The 19,277-nt window shown below is 43.4% G+C and overlaps 1 protein-coding gene across 3 annotated transcripts in view; it reads left to right on the forward strand.

Moving 5' to 3' along the window:
- The window catches only part of GRIN2B (glutamate ionotropic receptor NMDA type subunit 2B), a 215,385-nt gene that overhangs the window by 29,277 nt on the left and 166,831 nt on the right, over window positions 1–19,277 (forward strand). For all 3 annotated transcript variants that reach the window (XM_009556593.2, XM_054056468.1, XM_054056467.1), the window contains exon 2: window positions 10,067–10,495. In XM_009556593.2, the coding sequence (XP_009554888.1) occupies window positions 10,085–10,495 (411 nt within the window). In that variant the 5' untranslated portion in view covers window positions 10,067–10,084. The remainder of the gene's footprint in view (window positions 1–10,066; window positions 10,496–19,277) is intronic.

Consider the following 19,277-nt stretch of genomic DNA (forward strand, 5'->3'; position numbering starts at 1 on the left):
GGAAGAATACAGCTGAGCTTCTGCTGTAGCAGAAGGAAATCCCAAGGGGTGATAAGATAACCATCAACAAGCATTTTCAGTGTGGAAACGGTGAGTTGAGAGGGAGAAATTGTTTAGACTGAATGAAGGAGATATTGTTGAAGTAACAGGATAGCTGAGCAAAGGGAACATTTAGGCTGAGGTTAGGGAAACGTCTCTAAATGTGAGCCTTGGAGCCTTCTCCTATCAGTGGTAATCTTGTTGTTCAAGTCTTTTTAGAGCAGGTAGTGTGCTAAAGCAATGCCGTAGACATCAATCCTGAAGTGTCTGGGGGAGGGGCAAGACTATTAAGCAGAGGATTTTAATTTATAATTTCCATGAATCACTTGGTGTTGGTCTCAACAGAAGCTTGCAGGCTGTGGCTGTATCAGCTATCACTCGTGATATGTAAAATATGTGGGTGGGAGGAAGTGGGAAGGACACTGGGAACTTACCCCTGGGCAAGCTTACAATAATGAGACATAGTTCTTCATCTGTTGGGAATGATATGGGTCTAATTGATGATCAAAGCGTTCTTTGTACTGCCTTAAGTGTAGGGAGAGAATTGCTCTTCTCCTCTGCATGGGGCAGAAAAAGGGGAAGCACTTATCTTTGGATAGACCTGTTGGATGGACAGCAGCAAACTAGCCATCAGAGATGGGGAGAAACACCCAAGCCAGGGAGGAGTTTGTACCTGGTTTAATGAAGAAAGAACAGCTTCAAAGAAAATAAATAGGAAATAGAACTAAACATATGTGCTACTCTGCTCACAGTGCCTATGGAAGGAAAGCTAACAGTGAGGTAATGAGAGAGCTCCAAGGGCTTTGAAGGCTTTGGCTGTCTGTGTGTGATGCATTCCCCAAAAGAAAAAAAGCTGACTTGGGAGAAATAAAGAAAAGGAAGGAGCTTTTTATGAGTTAGGTAGAAATGATTCTGTGAGATAATGCTGATGTGGACAAAGGTACATGTTGGAGAGGCCTTGGAGAAAAGTTTCTACCACTGTCAAAGGAATGTTTGTGTATCAGAATATAAGTGACGTTCAAAGCTAGTTAAAATAAACTGTACACACCAGTTTTCATCTAAAACTATTGAAATGCCCTTGCGGGGTTTTTTACTCAGCATCACCATAATGAACCATTTTGGTCCAGGTGCTGGATTGCTCTTACATTCATCACTGCACGGCACTTTCCGATGTCTCTAGTCTCTGCCATCTTTCTACTCTGAGCGTATGGAGATTTTCCTGCAGCAGTGTTCATTCTGTTTATCAGCACCTGAAGTGTGCAGGCGTTTCCAAGACACAACCATCGTGCCCCAGATCCATCCCTCTCTTCTTTGTCTCTGTTTACAATATTCCTGGAACAACAGGGCTGTGAGCCAGAAGATTTATGGGCACTTATTAGCTGGTAAGCCGTACGATTGGGAACAGCAGCGTTTGAGTTGTCAGCGTACAAATAGCCTGCTGCGCTGAAGGTGCGGCATGACAATGGTTAAAGCAGTGTTAGAACACGAGGAACGCTTCTTCTGAGGTACACAATATGCAGGGTGTCTGGATTGGGAAAACAGCAGTAACCATGAGAGTGCAAGGTTGTCCTAAGCTGAAATTAGGTCTCCAAATATCAGGGAGTTGGAGAAACGTAAGTATAAATTACGTTGTGATTTATAGCTTTAAACCCCAGGCCTTAGGAGTAACGGTTTATGGGACTGCAATCAGTCCTGCCCCTTTCTTTGCACAGGTCTTCTTACCTCCTGCAGTTTAACTGTAAATCAGGTAATAGACAAAAAGATTATGCACTAGTCTTCTGCATTTGGTAAACACAGAAACAGTTTTCTTCTTTGGTCTGGACATACAGCTATTTCCTTGCCGGAGAGCCCAGTAATATGTCGAGTCCAATGTTAACCTCACTACTGCTGCTTCTAGTGTATTTGCTATTCCCTGATGGAGTGTTGGATAACAGGCACAAAGCACCTTCCAGCTTTGTAGAGTATCTCACAGGTGAGATGGATTTCTTCCTACCCTCCAGCAGGACCTGAAACTCAAGGGTTGCTTTGTGATTAATTTCTCTAATACTGCTCAAACTGTACAAGAAATGAAGCCAGTGTGAATTAACATTCTGTCGAAGATGAACAAATACTGAAAGGTGAGGCAATGCTGATGGCTAACGCCATCTGTCTTTAGGTAGTGGTGGGACTGAGGGAAGTCTTGACTCCTGGAATTTGGCTGGTGATCAGGGGTGAGAGTAGGGCTGGGGATTAACATTGCGCGTGGTGCAGGTGCAAAATTAGCTGTTAAATTCGGATTCTGTGGCTTGCATTCCTATAACTGGTGCTGGGACTCATCAGAGCTCCCATTGAGCAGAGCCCACAAAGCACTGAGATACGAACTTCCCCAAGGCCTTTCAGGGAAGTACTGGAGAGGGAGGCTGTGGGTAGGTGATGCCCTTCTTTCTCCAGTATGGATCCAATGTTCCTGCGAAGTTCCCTTTGCTGGTGGCTAGTGTGTGACGTTCAGCCTCTTGTCCCAAGCATCCTCTCCCTCCTAATTAGGAAAGCTGCCTTCCAGACAGCATTTTTTTCTGGGACTGCAGTATGCAGGTCTTCCTTTCTTTTTGCTGTTTTGAGCTTAGAGATAGGATTTTGGGGGCCTGCAAATACCCTCCCAGGGGGCTATTGTACAAGGCTGCCCAGCTGGCACAGTTGCAGCAGAAGGAGGTACCAGCTTTGGCACCAGAGGTACCAGACTCCTCGGACCAGCCCATGTTCTGCCTCAGTTTCTTTATCTGACCTGAAGATTGCCTAGCTTTGCTGTACGCTGCCTGAGTAGTACTTTATTTGCAGTTAGCCTGGTTGAATGCACAGTGACCTATTTGTGTACTTTCTGTATTTTGAAATATCATCCAGAAATATCTCTAAATGCTGAGCTGTATTTTGCCTGTGCAGCCTAATAGTTTTCTATTAATACTTATCTTAGATCTCATCCGTGTAAAAATGCAGTGTCAAATAAGGTTTTTATGATATTTTTAAGCAATCTAACCTTTGGTCCTGGACAAATTCCAATCCGAATAATTACTGTCTGACTACCTATATCCCTCTTGCATTTTCAATTGGAGAAGTTAGCTTTCCCTTCCCGTTTTAACAGTGATTGTGTAACATTGCTCTGCAGTACTAAGTAGGTGCTGCATTCCTCTACAATGGTGGATATGTTTTATTGGTAAGTAAAATGAGATTATGGGGGTATAATGGTTTTACAGCCATGTTTATACCTAAATATAGACACGTCTGTAGAACCACTTTGTCTAGTGGCTCTCTCATATATTATTTTCCAGGGAGTAAGGGACAATATAATAGTGTGGAGGAATGTGTAACTGATTTTATTTGCCAGACTGGAGTTTGGGATTTGCTAAATTGTTTTGGATTGGCAAAATCAGAGAAAAGGACTCCAAACACTGTATTGCCCCACACCACCACCAAGGTAAAAAACGCTCATGTAAAATACTTTGTAATAAAATATACTGGCACATTTTAAAAATTGTTCTTGACTGTTGAAATTAGACTATGGCAATATTAAAGTTACTTGAAACAAGTAAGGGTAAATGCCCTGTTTTACAGCTGCAACCTTGTCTGGTGCTTGTGTTTTCCTCCATATGTATTTGCAAATATTCACTGAAAAAAAAAGGAACACCACTCAGGAGGAGGTCCACAAGCTGTCTCCAGTGCTTCCTTGACTGGGTACCTCAAACTTTTGCGTTTGAACAGTGTAGAAATTAATAGATAAGACTTGCTGCTGTTTATGCAAAAAACCATTTTCACAGTAGTTGTTGGGTCACCTTGGTCTGATTATAAATCTGTGGTGGTTCACCCTTTCGTCTCCTCTACTAGCACATGTTCAAAAGGGTCTTGTAGTGAGCCAGACCAAACCAGGAAAGAGAGGTGGGGTTGGTGCTGGGACATCTTTCTCGAACAGCCATCACTTGCATGTGAGCAGAAGTATGGATAGTGGTTACTCCTCTTGAATAGAAGTCACCTCCAAGGAGGGTAGGGAAGAGGATGTAAGCACCGTGAATGCCCCTGCTGTGGTCTTTGAGCAGCTCAGCTCTGCACTGTGAATCTGCTCCTGCCTTGTGGGCGTGTGCTGGCACTGAATAGTGGAAGCCACACCATAGCTAATGAAATGCCATCAGCCTTGGGTCGGGTGTGGTTTATTTGACGTCCCATACCTTATCACATTCCTAGGCCCCATCTTACCAGGACTTGGTTCCTTATTTCCTCAGAAGAATACTGGTCCTTGGCATGCAGACTGCCCAGGACCACCTGAAACACATCATAAGCGTGACAGAAGTGTTATGTGTGAGTGAGAGATGAAGGTAGAGATGTCTTGGGTGGCACAAAGCAAGCTGCCTAAGCATTGTACTGCCTGGACCAGCTAATGTTCAAGGATATAAACTGGATATGTCAGGTTGGCTGTGGAGGCAATGGTGACCTCTTCTTTGCATTAGCTTCTTCCTAGCCCCAGCTGCTTCCTGGATACATGGACAAACCCTGAGGATTTGGCAGTGTACAGGGAACTCCATCAGCTTGCATTCAATGGAAAAATCTCCCTAGGGAGTGCAACCCATGAGCTAGACACTCAGCAGATTGGAACCCAAGATCATTTTCAGGTTCTGGGACCTTTTCTGCTGCATGGAGGTAGGTGCTAGAGATTTAGTAGCTTTGATGCATATGAAGAGTAGGGAATGGGTTTCTTGGCTAGCGTTTTTCCCAGTGGGGGAAATCTGTGTTTGGGCATGAAAGCTGACAGCTGCCACAACCACCTGCAAAGCTCCTGCATCACTGCTATCCAAGCCTTGGGTTAGAAGTCCCACTAAAGTATTCCTGGTGGGAGAGGGGCTCTGAAAAATCTACACTCTGCTCCCTGGGCATCACAACTAGCTATTGCCTAACCAAGCGTTAATCTGCTGTGTGAGACTATGCAGAAGGATCACAGGAGACATATTTTAAAGAGAACAAATATAGCATTAAAGTGAGTGAGCAAAAGAGTGAAAGACAGGGAGCATATAGAGTGCATTAAAGTTAATAAAGCATTGCAGGAATGGGGACTGCATTTCACTGTGAAGGAATCTAATTTAGTGACTCGTAATTGGAGGATATCAGTCCTGCTGGAATGAAGTTAGCTGTTCATTTTGCCGAACTCTCAAAGTCTCTTGGTTCTTCTTGTGAGCATTTCTCAGAAAGTGGATCCGTCAGAGAGTTTAGAATCGATTGGTGCATCACACCCGTAGTCCCTTTTCAGCCTCCTAAGTAGATTTGGTTCCTCTGGTGCATATTTATTATCTGTTTTATTATCTGCTTATTTATACGGTAATATCAATGCAAGATGTGTTCTCTCTGCTTCACATGACAATGAGGGAGCAGATACTAAGCCTGTGTGTTCTCCCAGGCAAGGCAAGTGGAACCCCTTGTACCCTTTCTCTGGGAGTGGCTGGTGCTAGGTAGGCCTGTTGGACGGACATCTAGTTTACCCAAAGTCTTGTTCCTGCTGTCGTGGCTTTCTGCTCATTTGACAGAGACATGTGCAGCAGCCAACAGTATGGAAGGGTCCAGTTTCTGGACCCACTAGATCAGAGGTGTCGTGCAAAGCAACGCAGGACTCATGTATTTATTCCAAGTGTGTCTGGCTCCTGAAGGACAGAGTTATGGGCATGGATAGCTTAGCAGGACCTTTTGTGCTGAGGGAGTCTTTTTTAATTTGACACGCCTGAAATCTCCTTGGGGCAGCAGCATGGCCCTGGGTGGGCACATTGAGCAGTGCTGCCTCCTGCAGGGGTGGTGGGCAGGCAGGGTGATGCTGCTCTGGTTTTGTCCTCACACCGGGGGGTCTGAAATTTACACTGCCTAGATGCTGAAAGAATTAATTCAGTACTGTTTGTAAAATGCTCTAAGGATTCAAACTATTAGAAAAATGAGACTGAATAAAGAAATAGCTTGGAACAATCCCACAAGTAACAATCCTGCTCAGGCAGGACTGGAGAGATGACCTCATGAGGTTTTTCCATATTTACTGGGGTGATTACAAAATAAAGTGGACATGTTTAGGAAAAAGATCAGAGTGACATCCCTGGTTGTAGTAGCTGAGGGTGAACCTTTGTAAGCCCTGTGGGTGTTTTTGCTTCTGGGCAAAACCAGAATAATAGAATGGTTTGGGTTGGAAGAGACCTTCAAGATCATCCAGCTCCAACTGCCCTGTCATGGGCAGGGACACCTCCCACTGGATCAGGCTGCTAGAAACCCCATCCAGCCTGGCCTTGAACACCTCCAGGCATGGGACATCCACAGCTTCTCTGGGCAACCTGTTCCAGTACCTCACCACCCTCATTGTGAAGATTTTGAAGTCATTACTTCTTGTCCCAGCACTACATGGTGTTGTAACAAATTGGTCTCCAGGTTTCTTTGAAGCCCTCTTTAGGTGCTGGAAGGCTGCTACAAGACCTCCATGGAGCCTTTTCTTCTCCATGCTGAACAACTGCAACTCTCTCAGGCTTTCTTCATAGGAGAGAAACTCAAGCCTTCTAATCATCTTTGTGGCCTTCCTCTGGACTCACGCCAACATGTCCATGTCCTTCTTATGTTGGGGGCCCGAGAACTGAATGCAGTACTCCGTAGGGGGTGGGTGTCTTACAAGAGTGGAGTAGAGGGAGAGAAATACCTCTCTTGACTTGCTGGTCACGCTTCTGGTGCAGCACGGGAAATGGTTGGCTGCAGGTTTACGTTGCTCAGTCACACTGAGCTTCTTATCAACCAACACCCCCAAGTTCTTCTCCTTGGTGCTGCTCTTAATATATTCTCTCTCCAGCCTATATTTGTGCTTGGGATTGCCCTGAACCATGTGCAGGACCTCGAACTTGGTCTTGTTGAACTTTGAGATTCACATGGGCCCACCTCTCAAGTCTGTCTGTCCCTCTGAATGTTCACTTCCTCCCAGTGTGTTGACCACACCACACTGCTTGGTGTCATCAGCAGACTTGCTCAGAGTGCACTCAATCCCACTGTCCATGTTGTTGACGAAGGTGTTAAACTGCACTAGTCCCAGTAACAACCTCTGAGGAATGCCACTTGTCGTCGGTCTCCACTTGGACATTGAGCCATACACTGCAAGTTCTGTGAGTGCAACCATCCAGTCAATTCTTTATCTACCAAGTGGTTGATCCATCAAATCTATGTCTCTCCAATGTAGTGACAAGAAGGTTGTGTGGGACAGTGTCAAATGCATTGCACAAATCTAGGCAAATGAGGTCAGTTGCTCTTCCCTTATCCACCAACACTGTAACCCTGTTGTAGAAGGCCACCAGATTTGTCAGGCACAATTTGCCTTTTGTGAACTGTAAGCCATGCTGGCTGCCAACAATCACCTCCTTATGATCCATGTGCTTTAACACATGTTTCTAGGAGGATCTGCTCCATAATCTTGCTGGGTGCAGAGGTGAAGCTGACTGGCCTGTAGGTCCTTGGATCTTCCGTTTCCCCCTTTTTAAAAATAGTAGTTACGTTTCCCCTTTTCCAGTCAGTGGGAACTTCACCAACTGCCATGACTTCTCAAATATGATGGATGGTGGCTTAGCAACCATCCGCCAGTTCCCTCAGGTCCCGTTGGCTTGTGCACCTTCAGGTTCCTTAGGTGGTCTTGCACCTGATCTTCTACAGTGGGCAGCTCTTCGTTTCACCAGTCCATTATTTTGTCTTCTGAGACTTGAGCAGTGTGGCTTGAGCCCTTGCCAGTGAAGACTGAGGCAAAAAAGTCATTGAATATCTCACGCTTCTCCAAATCCCAAGTGTGTAACTAGCCTTCTTGAGCCCTTCTTTCCTCCAGCTATTACTCTACCAAGCGTATCCCTGAAGAAGCTGAAGTCTGCTCTCCTGAAGTCCAGGGTAGTGAGCTTGCTGTGTGCCCTCCTTGCTGCCCTAAGGATCTTGAACTCCATCATTTCATGGTCACTGCAACCAAGGCTGCCACTGAGCTTCACATTCCCCACTAGTGCCTCCTTGTTGGTGAGAATGAGGTCCAGCAGAGCACCTCTCTTCATTGGCTCTTCTATTACTTGGAGAAGGCAGTTATCATCAAGACAGCTCAGGAACCTGCTGGATTGCTTGAACCATGCTATGTTGTCCCTCCAATGGATATCGGGGTGGTTGATGTCCCCTTTGAGGACCAGGGCTTGTGAATGTGAGGCTGCTCCTATCTGTCTATAGAGGGTCTGATCCACTTGGTATTCCTGGTCAGGTGGCCTGTAGCAGGCCCCCCACTATAAGGTCCTGCTCTCCCTTTAATCCTGGCCCATAAGCTCTTGGTCAGCTCCTATCCATTCCCAGATGGAGCTCCATGCACTCCAGCTGGTGGTTGACACAAAGGGCAACATCCCCTCTTTATCTCCCCTGCCTGTCCTTCATAAAGAGCCTGTATTCCTGCATTCCAACACTCCAGTCATTGGAGGTAGCTCACCATGTCTCCATGGTGGCAATGAGATCATAGTCTTGTAGGCATGCACCCATTTCTAACTCCGCTTGTTTATTCCCCATGCTACATGCATTTGAATAGAGGCACTTAAGCTGGGTCCTCGGTGAAGCTGACTTACTGGGGTGGAAAATCTGGAATTCCTTTGTGCTGCTGCTTAAGTGCTTTTCTGCTGACCTGTGATCCATCTCCAGGTTCTGGGCATCTATTGATGGCATTGGCATTGAACTGGCAGAAAGTGATGGATTGAAGTTTCCCTGCCCCAGCAACTTTAGTTTAAAGCCCTCTGCACCGGACTGGCAAGCCTATGACTGACAAGGCTCTTCCCTTTCTCTCACAGATGGACCCCATCAGCCCCCAGTAAACTAGGTTTCTCAAAGTGAGTCCCGTGGTCTAAGTAGCCTAATCCCTTGCTGTGGCACCAGTATTGTAACCGTTTGTTTTTTTGCCAGATTCATCTGGCCTTTTCAGACCTCTTGCTTTTGACTAGGAGGATTGATGAAAAAACTACCTGTGTTCCAGAGTCCCTTACTGCTGCTCCCTGGGCTCTGCAATCCTTCTTGATACGCCCCAGACTTTTTCTGGCTGTATTGTTGGTGCCCATATGGAGCAACAGCAGTGGATAATAGTGGGCTCTATGAAGGTTGGGAGTCTCTCAGTGACATCCCTAATACGAGTCCCCTATAAGCAGCACACTTCTCTAGAGAATGGGTCTGGTTGGCAAATGGGTGCCTTTGTACCTCTCAGAAGAGAGTTGCCTACTACTAGCCGTCGTATGGGTTTGGAGGGAATGTCTTCCCCACACTACAGTAAACCAGTTTTGGCCATGACCCCCTGGGAAATTTTGTATTCCTGGCTTTTTAAAAAGAGATGAACCTTGTATAGGTGAAGGGCATATGGCTGACTGTACTACAAACTGGAGATGTCTGTGTCCAGGTGGTAGGAAGGTTGCATGCGATGGATACACACACACTTATATGTTTAATGGCCCTGCCCATTTGACCTCACTTTATTCTGGAGGAGCTGTGCTGAAAAAGTAGAAGTGGGTCCTTATCTGCCTGGTCCCTTCAGCATCCCTGCCTATACCCCCAGCGTAATGCCAAACTGATAATGAGCACCAGTAATTGCTTTGTGTTGAGGATGAGCACTTAGACGTGGGCTTGTCATAAGCAATTAGTTTCACAAAGGCAACTGATCAGCTGTTGAAGGATAATTCTCTATCGCTTTTGACTTGGGTCTTAGGGTGAGATGGGATCCAAGAGGTGACACGATCCCATCTTCTGCTGACAGCTGTTCTCTGAAAAGTGACACCAAACTCTCAAGTACAGGCTAGACTAGTCTGACTCCTCTGACTTTAACAGAGCCTTGAATGTAATCAAAGGGCTGGGCATCAGGAAAGAAGGACTGGTGGGAGGAAGGCTAGTGGTTGAGCAATATCAATGGATCCACCTTGAAAGCTGAGTGCATGATTGACTTGTCAATTAACCACTTTTCCTTTCTCTTACTTTCCCACTTTCCCTTTTGTTTTTTTGTTTCCTCACTCAGGGAGTGTAAGAGCCGAAGATGAGGCCCAGAGTGGAGTGCTATTCTCCAAAGTTTTGGCTGGTGCTGGCAGTCCTCGCAACAACAGGGAGCGGGGCCCATGCCCAGAAAAGCCACCCGAGCATTGGCATTGCGGTCATCCTGGTGGGGACCTCAGACGAAGTGGCCATCAAAGATGCCCACGAGAAAGATGACTTCCACCACCTCTCAGTGGTGCCTCGGGTGGAGCTGGTGGCCATGAATGAGACAGATCCCAAGAGCATCATCACTCGCATCTGTGACCTCATGTCAGACCGGAAGATTCAGGGGGTGGTGTTTGCTGATGACACAGACCAGGAAGCCATTGCCCAGATCCTAGACTTCATCTCTGCCCAGACCCTCACTCCCATCCTGGGCATCCACGGAGGCTCCTCTATGATCATGGCAGATAAGGTAAATTTGAGCTTCCTTCTATTGCAGACCTGAAGATCAAAACTTAAAACAGAAAGAAATATTTTATTCTGTGATCCTCAGGTGTAGTCTCATGGGGACGAAGGGTTGGGGGATTAAAAGAGTCTCAGATTCAAGGAGAGATTAAAAGAGCTAACTGTGTGTAGCACCACTGAGAAGAGCTTATTAATCATGCAGAATTATCCACAACAGAGAAAAACCAAGGAGGGAAGGGAGCAGGTAGAAGAGAGCTGCAAAAGAATTAGCCCTTTTCTTCTTCCTTAGGAAGGGTAAAGAGCCCCTGGCAATTGTGATTTTTTTTTTTATTTTTTTTTTTGGACGGTTTTATTTTTGCCTGTGTTTTACCTTAGAAGAGCCAAGGATGCTAGCTGGGTTTTTCCTGCATGCAGCTGGATGACATTGTGGTATTTTCAGGGATGTTTAATACAGCTCTTACATCTTAATTGGAAAATAATTGAATCTTTAATAAAGCCTCAGAAGTGTTCATTAGCTCGTAAAGTTAAATAGGTGTTAGCTAAAGCAACTAACCAGTCTGAACCAGTCCAGCTAAGTTGTTCTTGTTTCCACTGTACTATTTTATTCTTTCATATCACTGACATTTCACTGTTTTCTCAAGCCCCAGACAGTTTTCTGGGGAATTACTACACAAACAAGTCTTCCCGCCACTGCTTATGAACAAGGCAAGGTGCAGAGAGAGCAGCGTCTTTGGCCAGCTGATAACTGAGCTTAGGGGAGCCTCCATGGGGTGCAGCTGCACCTGATACAAGTCTTCCCCAGGCAGAAGCAGGAGACCCAGCAATTCCCACCTTAGTGAGCATTTGGCCAGCTGGTGTGGCTAACAGTGGCCTCTGGGCTGTTGTGAATCAGTGGGAATATCCAAGAGAAGCCTTTTCCCTGCAGGCTTGGTGCCAGAGAGCTGGGGCCTACCCAGGTATAGAGAACACACTCTTAACTGCACTTTGTGCATTGCAAAGAAGTAAATAGGGGCACAATCTGACAGCCTTATTCTTTTACAGGTCACTCTTAAATGAGTCTGAGACATTTAACTAGGCAGAATTGGGTCTAACTGAATGAAAGGGGACAATTAAGCTGGGTACTATGGCAGCTTTTCCTCGGAAAGAGATCTAGTGGGCTGAGAAATCCAGGCACTTTCTGTTTTATTTAACTTGTAAATAAATAATGCAGTGCAGGTTATTGTGAGTGAGTAGATGGGAATAAATTAACCACAAATTATTTCCTCACTCTTTGACCAACCATTCAGTGGCCAAATAATATACAATTAATATGCAGTGTTATTTTCTCATATAAACCTTTGCACTAAAGTAGTCATTGAATAAAATTATCAGTACTTTTTTCTCTCTTTACTTGAACAGTTACACATGTGATAAAGTCATTCTGCCCCATTCTGCCCCATTCCACCCGCAGTGCAGCTTCTCTGTCTTGGAGGACAGTCAAGCAACAATGCTGCTTCTCAGTGCTCTCCTGCCTGTTGTGTAGCACGGTCATCGAAGGCTGTGTAAAACAGGTCTGAAGCATTACTTGAGTGCTGCATTTCACACTTACGGTGGCATTTTACATTCTCTTTGAACAAGTGTTAAGTTTTACTGATGCCAGACTTCCTAAGCACTGGGAAAAGGTCCTTGTGACTTTGAACATGGCAGGCCAAATTCTGATTTCAGATTCCTGCAGTGTAAATCCAGCATAGCCCTATTGCCTTTGGCAGGATTAGATCAGATTTGCGCTGCTGCCATTCAAAGAGAAATTTAGCCTATTGAACTTCGCACAGATTTTTCTTTCTACCTGTCCCTAGTCTCTCCTTGGGAAGGCAGCACCTCCCGCAACTGCCCTGTGTACCCCACTGGCTCACGTCTGAAGAGTGTTCTTGCAGGCAGGCAGCCCATGGTGAGCTCAAAGGTGGAAGGCTTATGAATGGAGACCTCTATTTTATCAAACTCCCTTTTTTGTAGTTTTGCAGATAGGAGAAGCAGGTTACGTACAAAGATCTGCGGTTTTAGGAAAGGCCAAGATTTCTTTTAAATATAAATTGAAAAAGCTGACCTTTACAGCCTCTGATTCACAAGTGCATAATCTTTAATGGATAATATTTATTTGGTGAATTGAATTAAAATATGGTAGAGGGTAAATACATTGAAATTCTACTAAAAATACTGGAGTCAGCCTGGTAAGTCTTTAAACAATCTATTTTCCACAGAAATGTTTGACAGAGGCTTTGCTTTTAGTGACTCTTAGTCACGTTCTTTGCAGATTAGTTGTGTGGCTGGGGTTTGATCCTGCAGGCATAGATTGCTTCTTTCAGCATCCCCTCAACACCCACAGCAGTCAGCTGTGATCAAACTTGCTCAGCATTTCACAGGTTCAGACCTGCACTTATGGCTTCGTTACGCTCCCTGTGCATTTGCGATGAGTAGTGCCAATGCAAACCTAAAGAACGCTAAAAACCACTAATGCCTCGGTGTGACAGATAAGCACCTCTTCTCTGGAGGTTAATGCAAAAAAACCTGCTCAGTCAAACTACCTTCCCTGGAGCAGCATATGAAATTCTGTTTCACCTTCAATGAGGGTTTAATAAGTGTGTCTGGGAGGAAATTTGTGTCCTTGTGTAAAAAGGGCTTTGTAATATGCAGTGAAGCTGGTAAATTGAAATATGAAAGGCCAGACAAAAAAAAAGGGGGGGGGGGAGGAAGAAAAGAAAAAAAAGAGGATTTCAAGTCTGAGTTTTCTTTTCCCCCTGTGTATATAGAAAGGAGTGTTTTATAATGTGTGACACAAGCTGGCTTCACCTCAGTTAATGAACATCTGGAAGTTTACTACCTACCAGCTGGAGCTCTAGGTATCCTTGCAATCAGTGGGGAAGGAGGCATCACCTGAGGACAATTAACCCCACCCACCACAAGGTACAGCAAAATGCTTGTGGCATAGTCCCATGTCTCCTCACTGATTACTGAAGAAGGCTGACTTGCCCGTGATGCCTCAAGTTAAATGCCATGAATCCTGCCCTAGGTGTAAGATAGAAGGTGGAGGTACGTTGCTTAAATTGTAACATCTGGGTTTCCTGATTATTTTTTTCAGGCTCATGCTCTTTAATCATAGAATCATAGGATAGTTTAGTTTGGAAGGGACCATTAAAGGCCGTCTAGTCCAAGCTGCCTGCAATAAACAGGGACATCTGACTAAATTGGGTTGCTCAGAGCCGTGTCAAATCTGATCTTGAATGTTTCCAGTGACAGGGCATCAACCACCTCTCTGGACAACTTATATCAGTTTTTTACCACCTTCACAGTAAAAAAAATTCTTCTTTATATCTAAATCTACCCTCTTTGAGTTTAAAGCCATTACCTCTTTTCCTTTTGCAACAGCACCTGCTAAAACATTTGTTACTGTCATTCTTCTGATTATAATATTGCATTGATTGGATTTTGCAGATAATGTTTTTATCTTCTTGTTTTCCCAGTGGTTTGCCTTTTTCTTCTGATAAATAAGTATGTTCATTTGCATATGTTTCTGCTGTTTCTCTCCTCCCTGCTCTTGTTTGTAATCTCACCTGTTTAGCTGTTACAAAGTGTTACATTTAATCTCTGCCTAATTTGGCATCAGAAGAAAATGACCAGATGATCTGTGCGCACACGGTGATCTGGGTTTAGTTCCAGGAAAACGGTGAAGCACAGACACATGATGTACCGCACTCAAGCTTTGGAGAAACCACTTTGCTGAGGGAGAGTCTTGTCACAGCCAGGTTCAGTCTCCTTGGATTCTGATGAGCATGCCAGCAGTGATGCTAAACCGTGGGAACTACAGCAGTCATTTTGTTGGGGCTGGGTGGCCAGGGAGGGATGGCTGAGGAAATCTGATAACACCTGCATTAGCTCATCTCAGAGGAGCAAGCCCTGCAGCTGTGGGACAGGGTAGAAGAGTGGCCACACTGTTTCAGCCCTACAAGGAGGTATCTGGTCCTTGTTTTGGTGCTGACATCTTGAAAAGGGACTAGGAGCACAGCATCATCTCACCAGGACCCATAATGAGAAAGGGAATAGCACGGATTGCTGATGATCTGTGTTTGATCTGGAATAGATGAGATAGAGAGGAGAGAAATATGCACCACCACTGCTACTTTTTTGTGATCCAAGAACTCTGCTTGTTGAAGCTCTCTGGTCTCTTGAATTTGCCTTAAGTTGCTGCACTGACCTTTCCTTTTATAGCTTCATGTTGCCTGATCGTAAGCATTAGTTTGCATTGTCCAAGGGACTGCAATGCACTCGTGACTGGTGAGCATATCTACTCCCATTTCAGTGTTTAGAATAATTTCTTCTTTCTTCTCAGTTGCTTTGAAAGCAGAAATTCAGTGCTGTCACAGTGTGGAAATAGCTGACAGATGAGGATGCTCTGTGTTAAGAGACTGATTGTAGAAGAAAACCTTAAAGGCTGCAAACCAAGCTTCTCAAGATAAGCATACAAACCAATATCTTGTGTTTGCAGATCTGAGAATGGAAACTGGGCTGGGCTTTTCTTTATTGTACTTTCACTATTACCTACTATTACTTCTGGCCAGAACTAGGATGTAAAGGAGCAGTCACGGAAAGGGAATAAACAATAACAATGTACATTTATAGGTGTCTTAAGAGCAGAGAGAATTTTTGGTCCCATTTAGGACACTTACTGTGTTGGAAAAGATTTAAGTTCTTGCCTAAGAAATGACCACATCATTTGGCTGACTGGTCTGTTTTATGATGTCGAACCATTTATTTTTTAAAATAACAGAAAAAGTCAACTTGGTGATAATGAAAGCAGAAAAGGTAAGAGCAGAAAACGCCTTGGGTTCTCTTCTAGCACAACCTGTGACAATTGTTTTTGGTGGAACTGTCCCTTGCTGTTTCTCCACAGTCATATTATTTTGCCAGAGCTTCCTGTTCAGTGCAGCTTTATAGTGCAGCAGTGGTGCACAGCCAGCACCCAGGAAAAATACTGGAAGAAGAAGAACATTATATTTTCGCAGCTGAAAATCATTCTCCTCTGTTCCTGCATCCCTTGCTATTTTCTCCAGGGCTTGCCCACATGGAGTAGCCGTAATGGTGAAAATAAAATTGTACAAAAGAATGATCTATTAAATTCAGCCTTGCCTTTAATAAAATCTGTATAAAAGCTGCACAAAACTAACTAAAATGTAAAATCCGTGGTCCTTTCTAGGCCAGATTGTCCTTCCTTTCGTCGCACAGCATAGATCTAACTTTTATGCTATTCCTTCTACTAACTTACTCTTGTTTTTCCCCATTCACAACAAAGCTGGAATTTCTCCTCCACCACCTTTCCATCCTCACTTCATAAATCCCTGTCTCGTTTCTTTTTGCTTCCTGTCAAGATTTTTCAAGACATGTTGTCTCTCTCTCTTTCAATGCTGAAGATTGCTGTGATCACTCCATGCTTCTGCAGCAATGATATTCTCTGATAATTTGGTGGAGAGCAAGTCCAGACTTGGATGATAAGTGTAAAGAACCGGGAAATAAAAGTAGCTGCTGGTCGTAGTGTAGCAAAGTGATGCTGCAGTTGCAGGGAAGTCAAAACTAGTTGGATAAGCTGAACACCTAGATGCACGCTGAAACCAGGACAAAGTCAAAGACACTAGGACAGTGCTGCTAAAAGCAGAACATGTGTAATTAAAAGGAAGGCATTTGCAAACCTCATTTTTTAGGTGTAAATTTGTTTCATTACCATTAGGGATGACATCTGAAATATTCAGAACCCTTGTGTAAAAGAAATTCAGTTAAAAAAAAAACAAACAAAAAAACAAAACACCAAAAGAAGTTGCCTTTGAATGAATTTTATGAACTGAAGTGAAATAAATTCCAAACAAAATGATACTTAGAAGAGGGAGGGGTGAAAGACACATTTTGATCTGCAAATGTTGAAAGAGTGCAGATCAATGTTAGAAGATTTCTATCTCCTTTTTTCCCTGCAAAGCAAAATTATATGCAGTTCATGTAATTTCACAAAGTATTTTAATTTCTCTGAAACTGCGTTTGAATAATAGTAATAGTTTAAATGTTTCTTAGACTAATCCAATTATTAGCAAAGATGAGTTTGATTAAAAAAAAAAAAAAAGAAACAAAAAAAATCAGCAGTTTTCCTGCAAGCTTTTATTAATCTTATTGAGGACATGATTAATACACTTCTTTTGCTTTTGATATTAAGTTTCCTTTTGCTGCCAAATGAAAGCTCTGTGTAGCTTATAAATGATGAACTAAATATTAAGTGTCCTCAGACTAAGAGTCTGCTGCAAAAGTTGAAGAGAAAGAAGAAAGGTAAGTCACAATGATATAGAAAATAAAAGCCAGTATTGTATGCCAATGTTGTTTTTCCCTTGAGTGTGCACATGTGATAACAGGCCAGGTGGATCTGTAATTTATATTTACATCTCTGTCTAATCCATCTGTACAAAATGACATTTTTCTTATAAGAAAAAGGGAGTACAGGTAGTGTATTTCTGTGGAGTTTAATTAACATCTGAGAATTTCCCTAGAACAAATTTTATTACTGTATGAATAAATTACAGTACTTAAAATCCCTTAGATACTAAGAAACCCGGAAATGAACTTTTAAGAGCTTTAACTTCTCCCCAGGGTCATTAAATCCTTCAATGTTAACTCTCATTTTCTAAACAAGAGCTCAAGTGCTCTCGTCAATATTACTTCAATGAAAAAATGACTTTTCAAAGAAATGTATTGTTTCTTTTATTAAATATCCTTTTAAAATGGTTGCTTTTTAAATTTTGTTTTTTATTTTTGAAGTTTCCTGCTACTTTGTCTCCCATTTACTTGGGAGGAACTCTGTTTCAAGGCCTTCAAGTTTTTTTGGGTATTGTTTTCAAGAGTCACAATGCAAAAAAATTACAGAGTTTAATTAGTTTTTTTTGTCACTTAAAAAATAAAAGGCAACCAGAAGTCCCCCATTTAAAAAAACCAACAAACAATGAACCATGCTCATTACTTTTCCCTCTCTAGTAATTCTTACAGGATGCACTTCATATCTGTCCTGAGCCTTGGAGATGCAGAGCCTTGTACACCTGAAGCCTGATGGCACTGTCTAAGTTTGAGCATCACAGGGCAGAGCAGGATAAAACCTGGAGGGAGCCTGGTGAGGCTCAGCCCCTGCCAAGACTCCCTGGGGTGTTTTTGTGTAGTGGCAGTACTGGGGCAGGATAGGATGCTGAAGGAGAAGAAGCCTATATGGAGGTGCAGATGGCCTTCCCTTGGGAGAAGTTGTCCCAGACAACAAATGCCAAGCAAAACTCAAGTCTGATTCCTTTACATCAGCCTTTTGTAGCTATTTATAAGCTGCTTTATTTTGGGTCATAGAATTCTTCTTCCAGGAGTACTGAGTGTTAGTTTCCTTCTGTTGTTATGGTGATGTTTTCTTTCGAGTGACAGAAGACCTTTCCTTGCCTAGCTCTAAATGCAACTGCTGCAGCCTACCTGAGGGAAAGAGAAGCTAAATTAACCTCTTTTCTACTACTGTTTAAATGCAGTGTTGCCATTGTCTACCTGGAAATAGAAGTATTGAAATGTTTTTGGAAAAAAAGGTTGATTTCCACCCAGCTTGGACCCAGCAAATAACGGGGCTTTTGTGAAAAAGTTCTTTCTTGCTAGATTTCTGACCTTAATTTTCACACTGATCATATTTAGGTAGGTTTCCAAATCTGCGAGCATTAAACTAAAGAAAATTTGGGAGCTTGATGAGATCTGACCCATAGTTATTTATAATCATTGTTATAAATCCTTTCTTCAAAACAAAAAACCCAGAACAAAAGTACTAAATCAATTTGTGCCATCCCCAGCCGGACAAGGAGATTAGTTTCTTCATTCTGGAGCAGGCAGTCCTTTATTACAACCCCAAGCGGTTACTTGTCTCACAAAATCTAAATTAATTACACTCAAATTTGTCCCTACCCTAAACTGGCCTCAAAATGAAATTGAAAACACCGAGTGTGAAATTGCCCGATGCTGCTGCTTTAGATCTGCGTGTCATTCCCCAGTAACCACGGGGACAGAGGAAACAATTCTTCTCAGGGAATCTCTTATTCTCTTTGCCTTTTATTTGCCTCATTAACCAAGTTTGGAGGGCATGGATTATAAAGGAAGTTAAAGGAATTACATATACACCGGCTGGAAAGAAGCAGGTTACAGAAAAAGGTAGAATTGTAGTCTATGCCTCTGTTAAGCATTTGGAGGAATTGACATATGAAGAAAGGCTGAAACAGCTATACCTGCATTTCATAGACTGACTGAACAATGAGTCAGGGTTTGATTTATATATGCAATGAATAGAAGTTGACTAAGATTAGAGAAAATAATGCTCAGTGTAGCTGCTAAAAGTAAAAGTAGGAGTGACAAGATAAAGTTGAAAAAAGATGTTAAGTAGTGTATTATGATATAAAATGATTTGAGTTGGAAGGGAAAGATCATCTAATTCCATCCTTCATGCCATGGGCAGGGATGCCTCTCACTAGATCAGACTGCTCAAGGCTCCATCCAGCCTGGCCTTGAACACCTCCGGGGATGGGGCATCCACAACTTCTCTGGACAACCTGTGCTAGGACCTCACCACCTTCACTGTGAAGAATTTCCTCCTAACGTCTAGTCTAAATCTTCCCCTCTCCAATTCATAGCCATTCTCCCTAGCCCTATCACTACATGCCTTTTGTAAAAAGTCCCTCCCAGCTTTCTTGTAGGTCCCCTTCAGGTACTGGAAGGTT

This window comes from Cuculus canorus, chromosome 1 (assembly GCF_017976375.1).
Source record: "Cuculus canorus isolate bCucCan1 chromosome 1, bCucCan1.pri, whole genome shotgun sequence".
Lineage (NCBI taxonomy): Eukaryota > Metazoa > Chordata > Aves > Cuculiformes > Cuculidae > Cuculus > Cuculus canorus.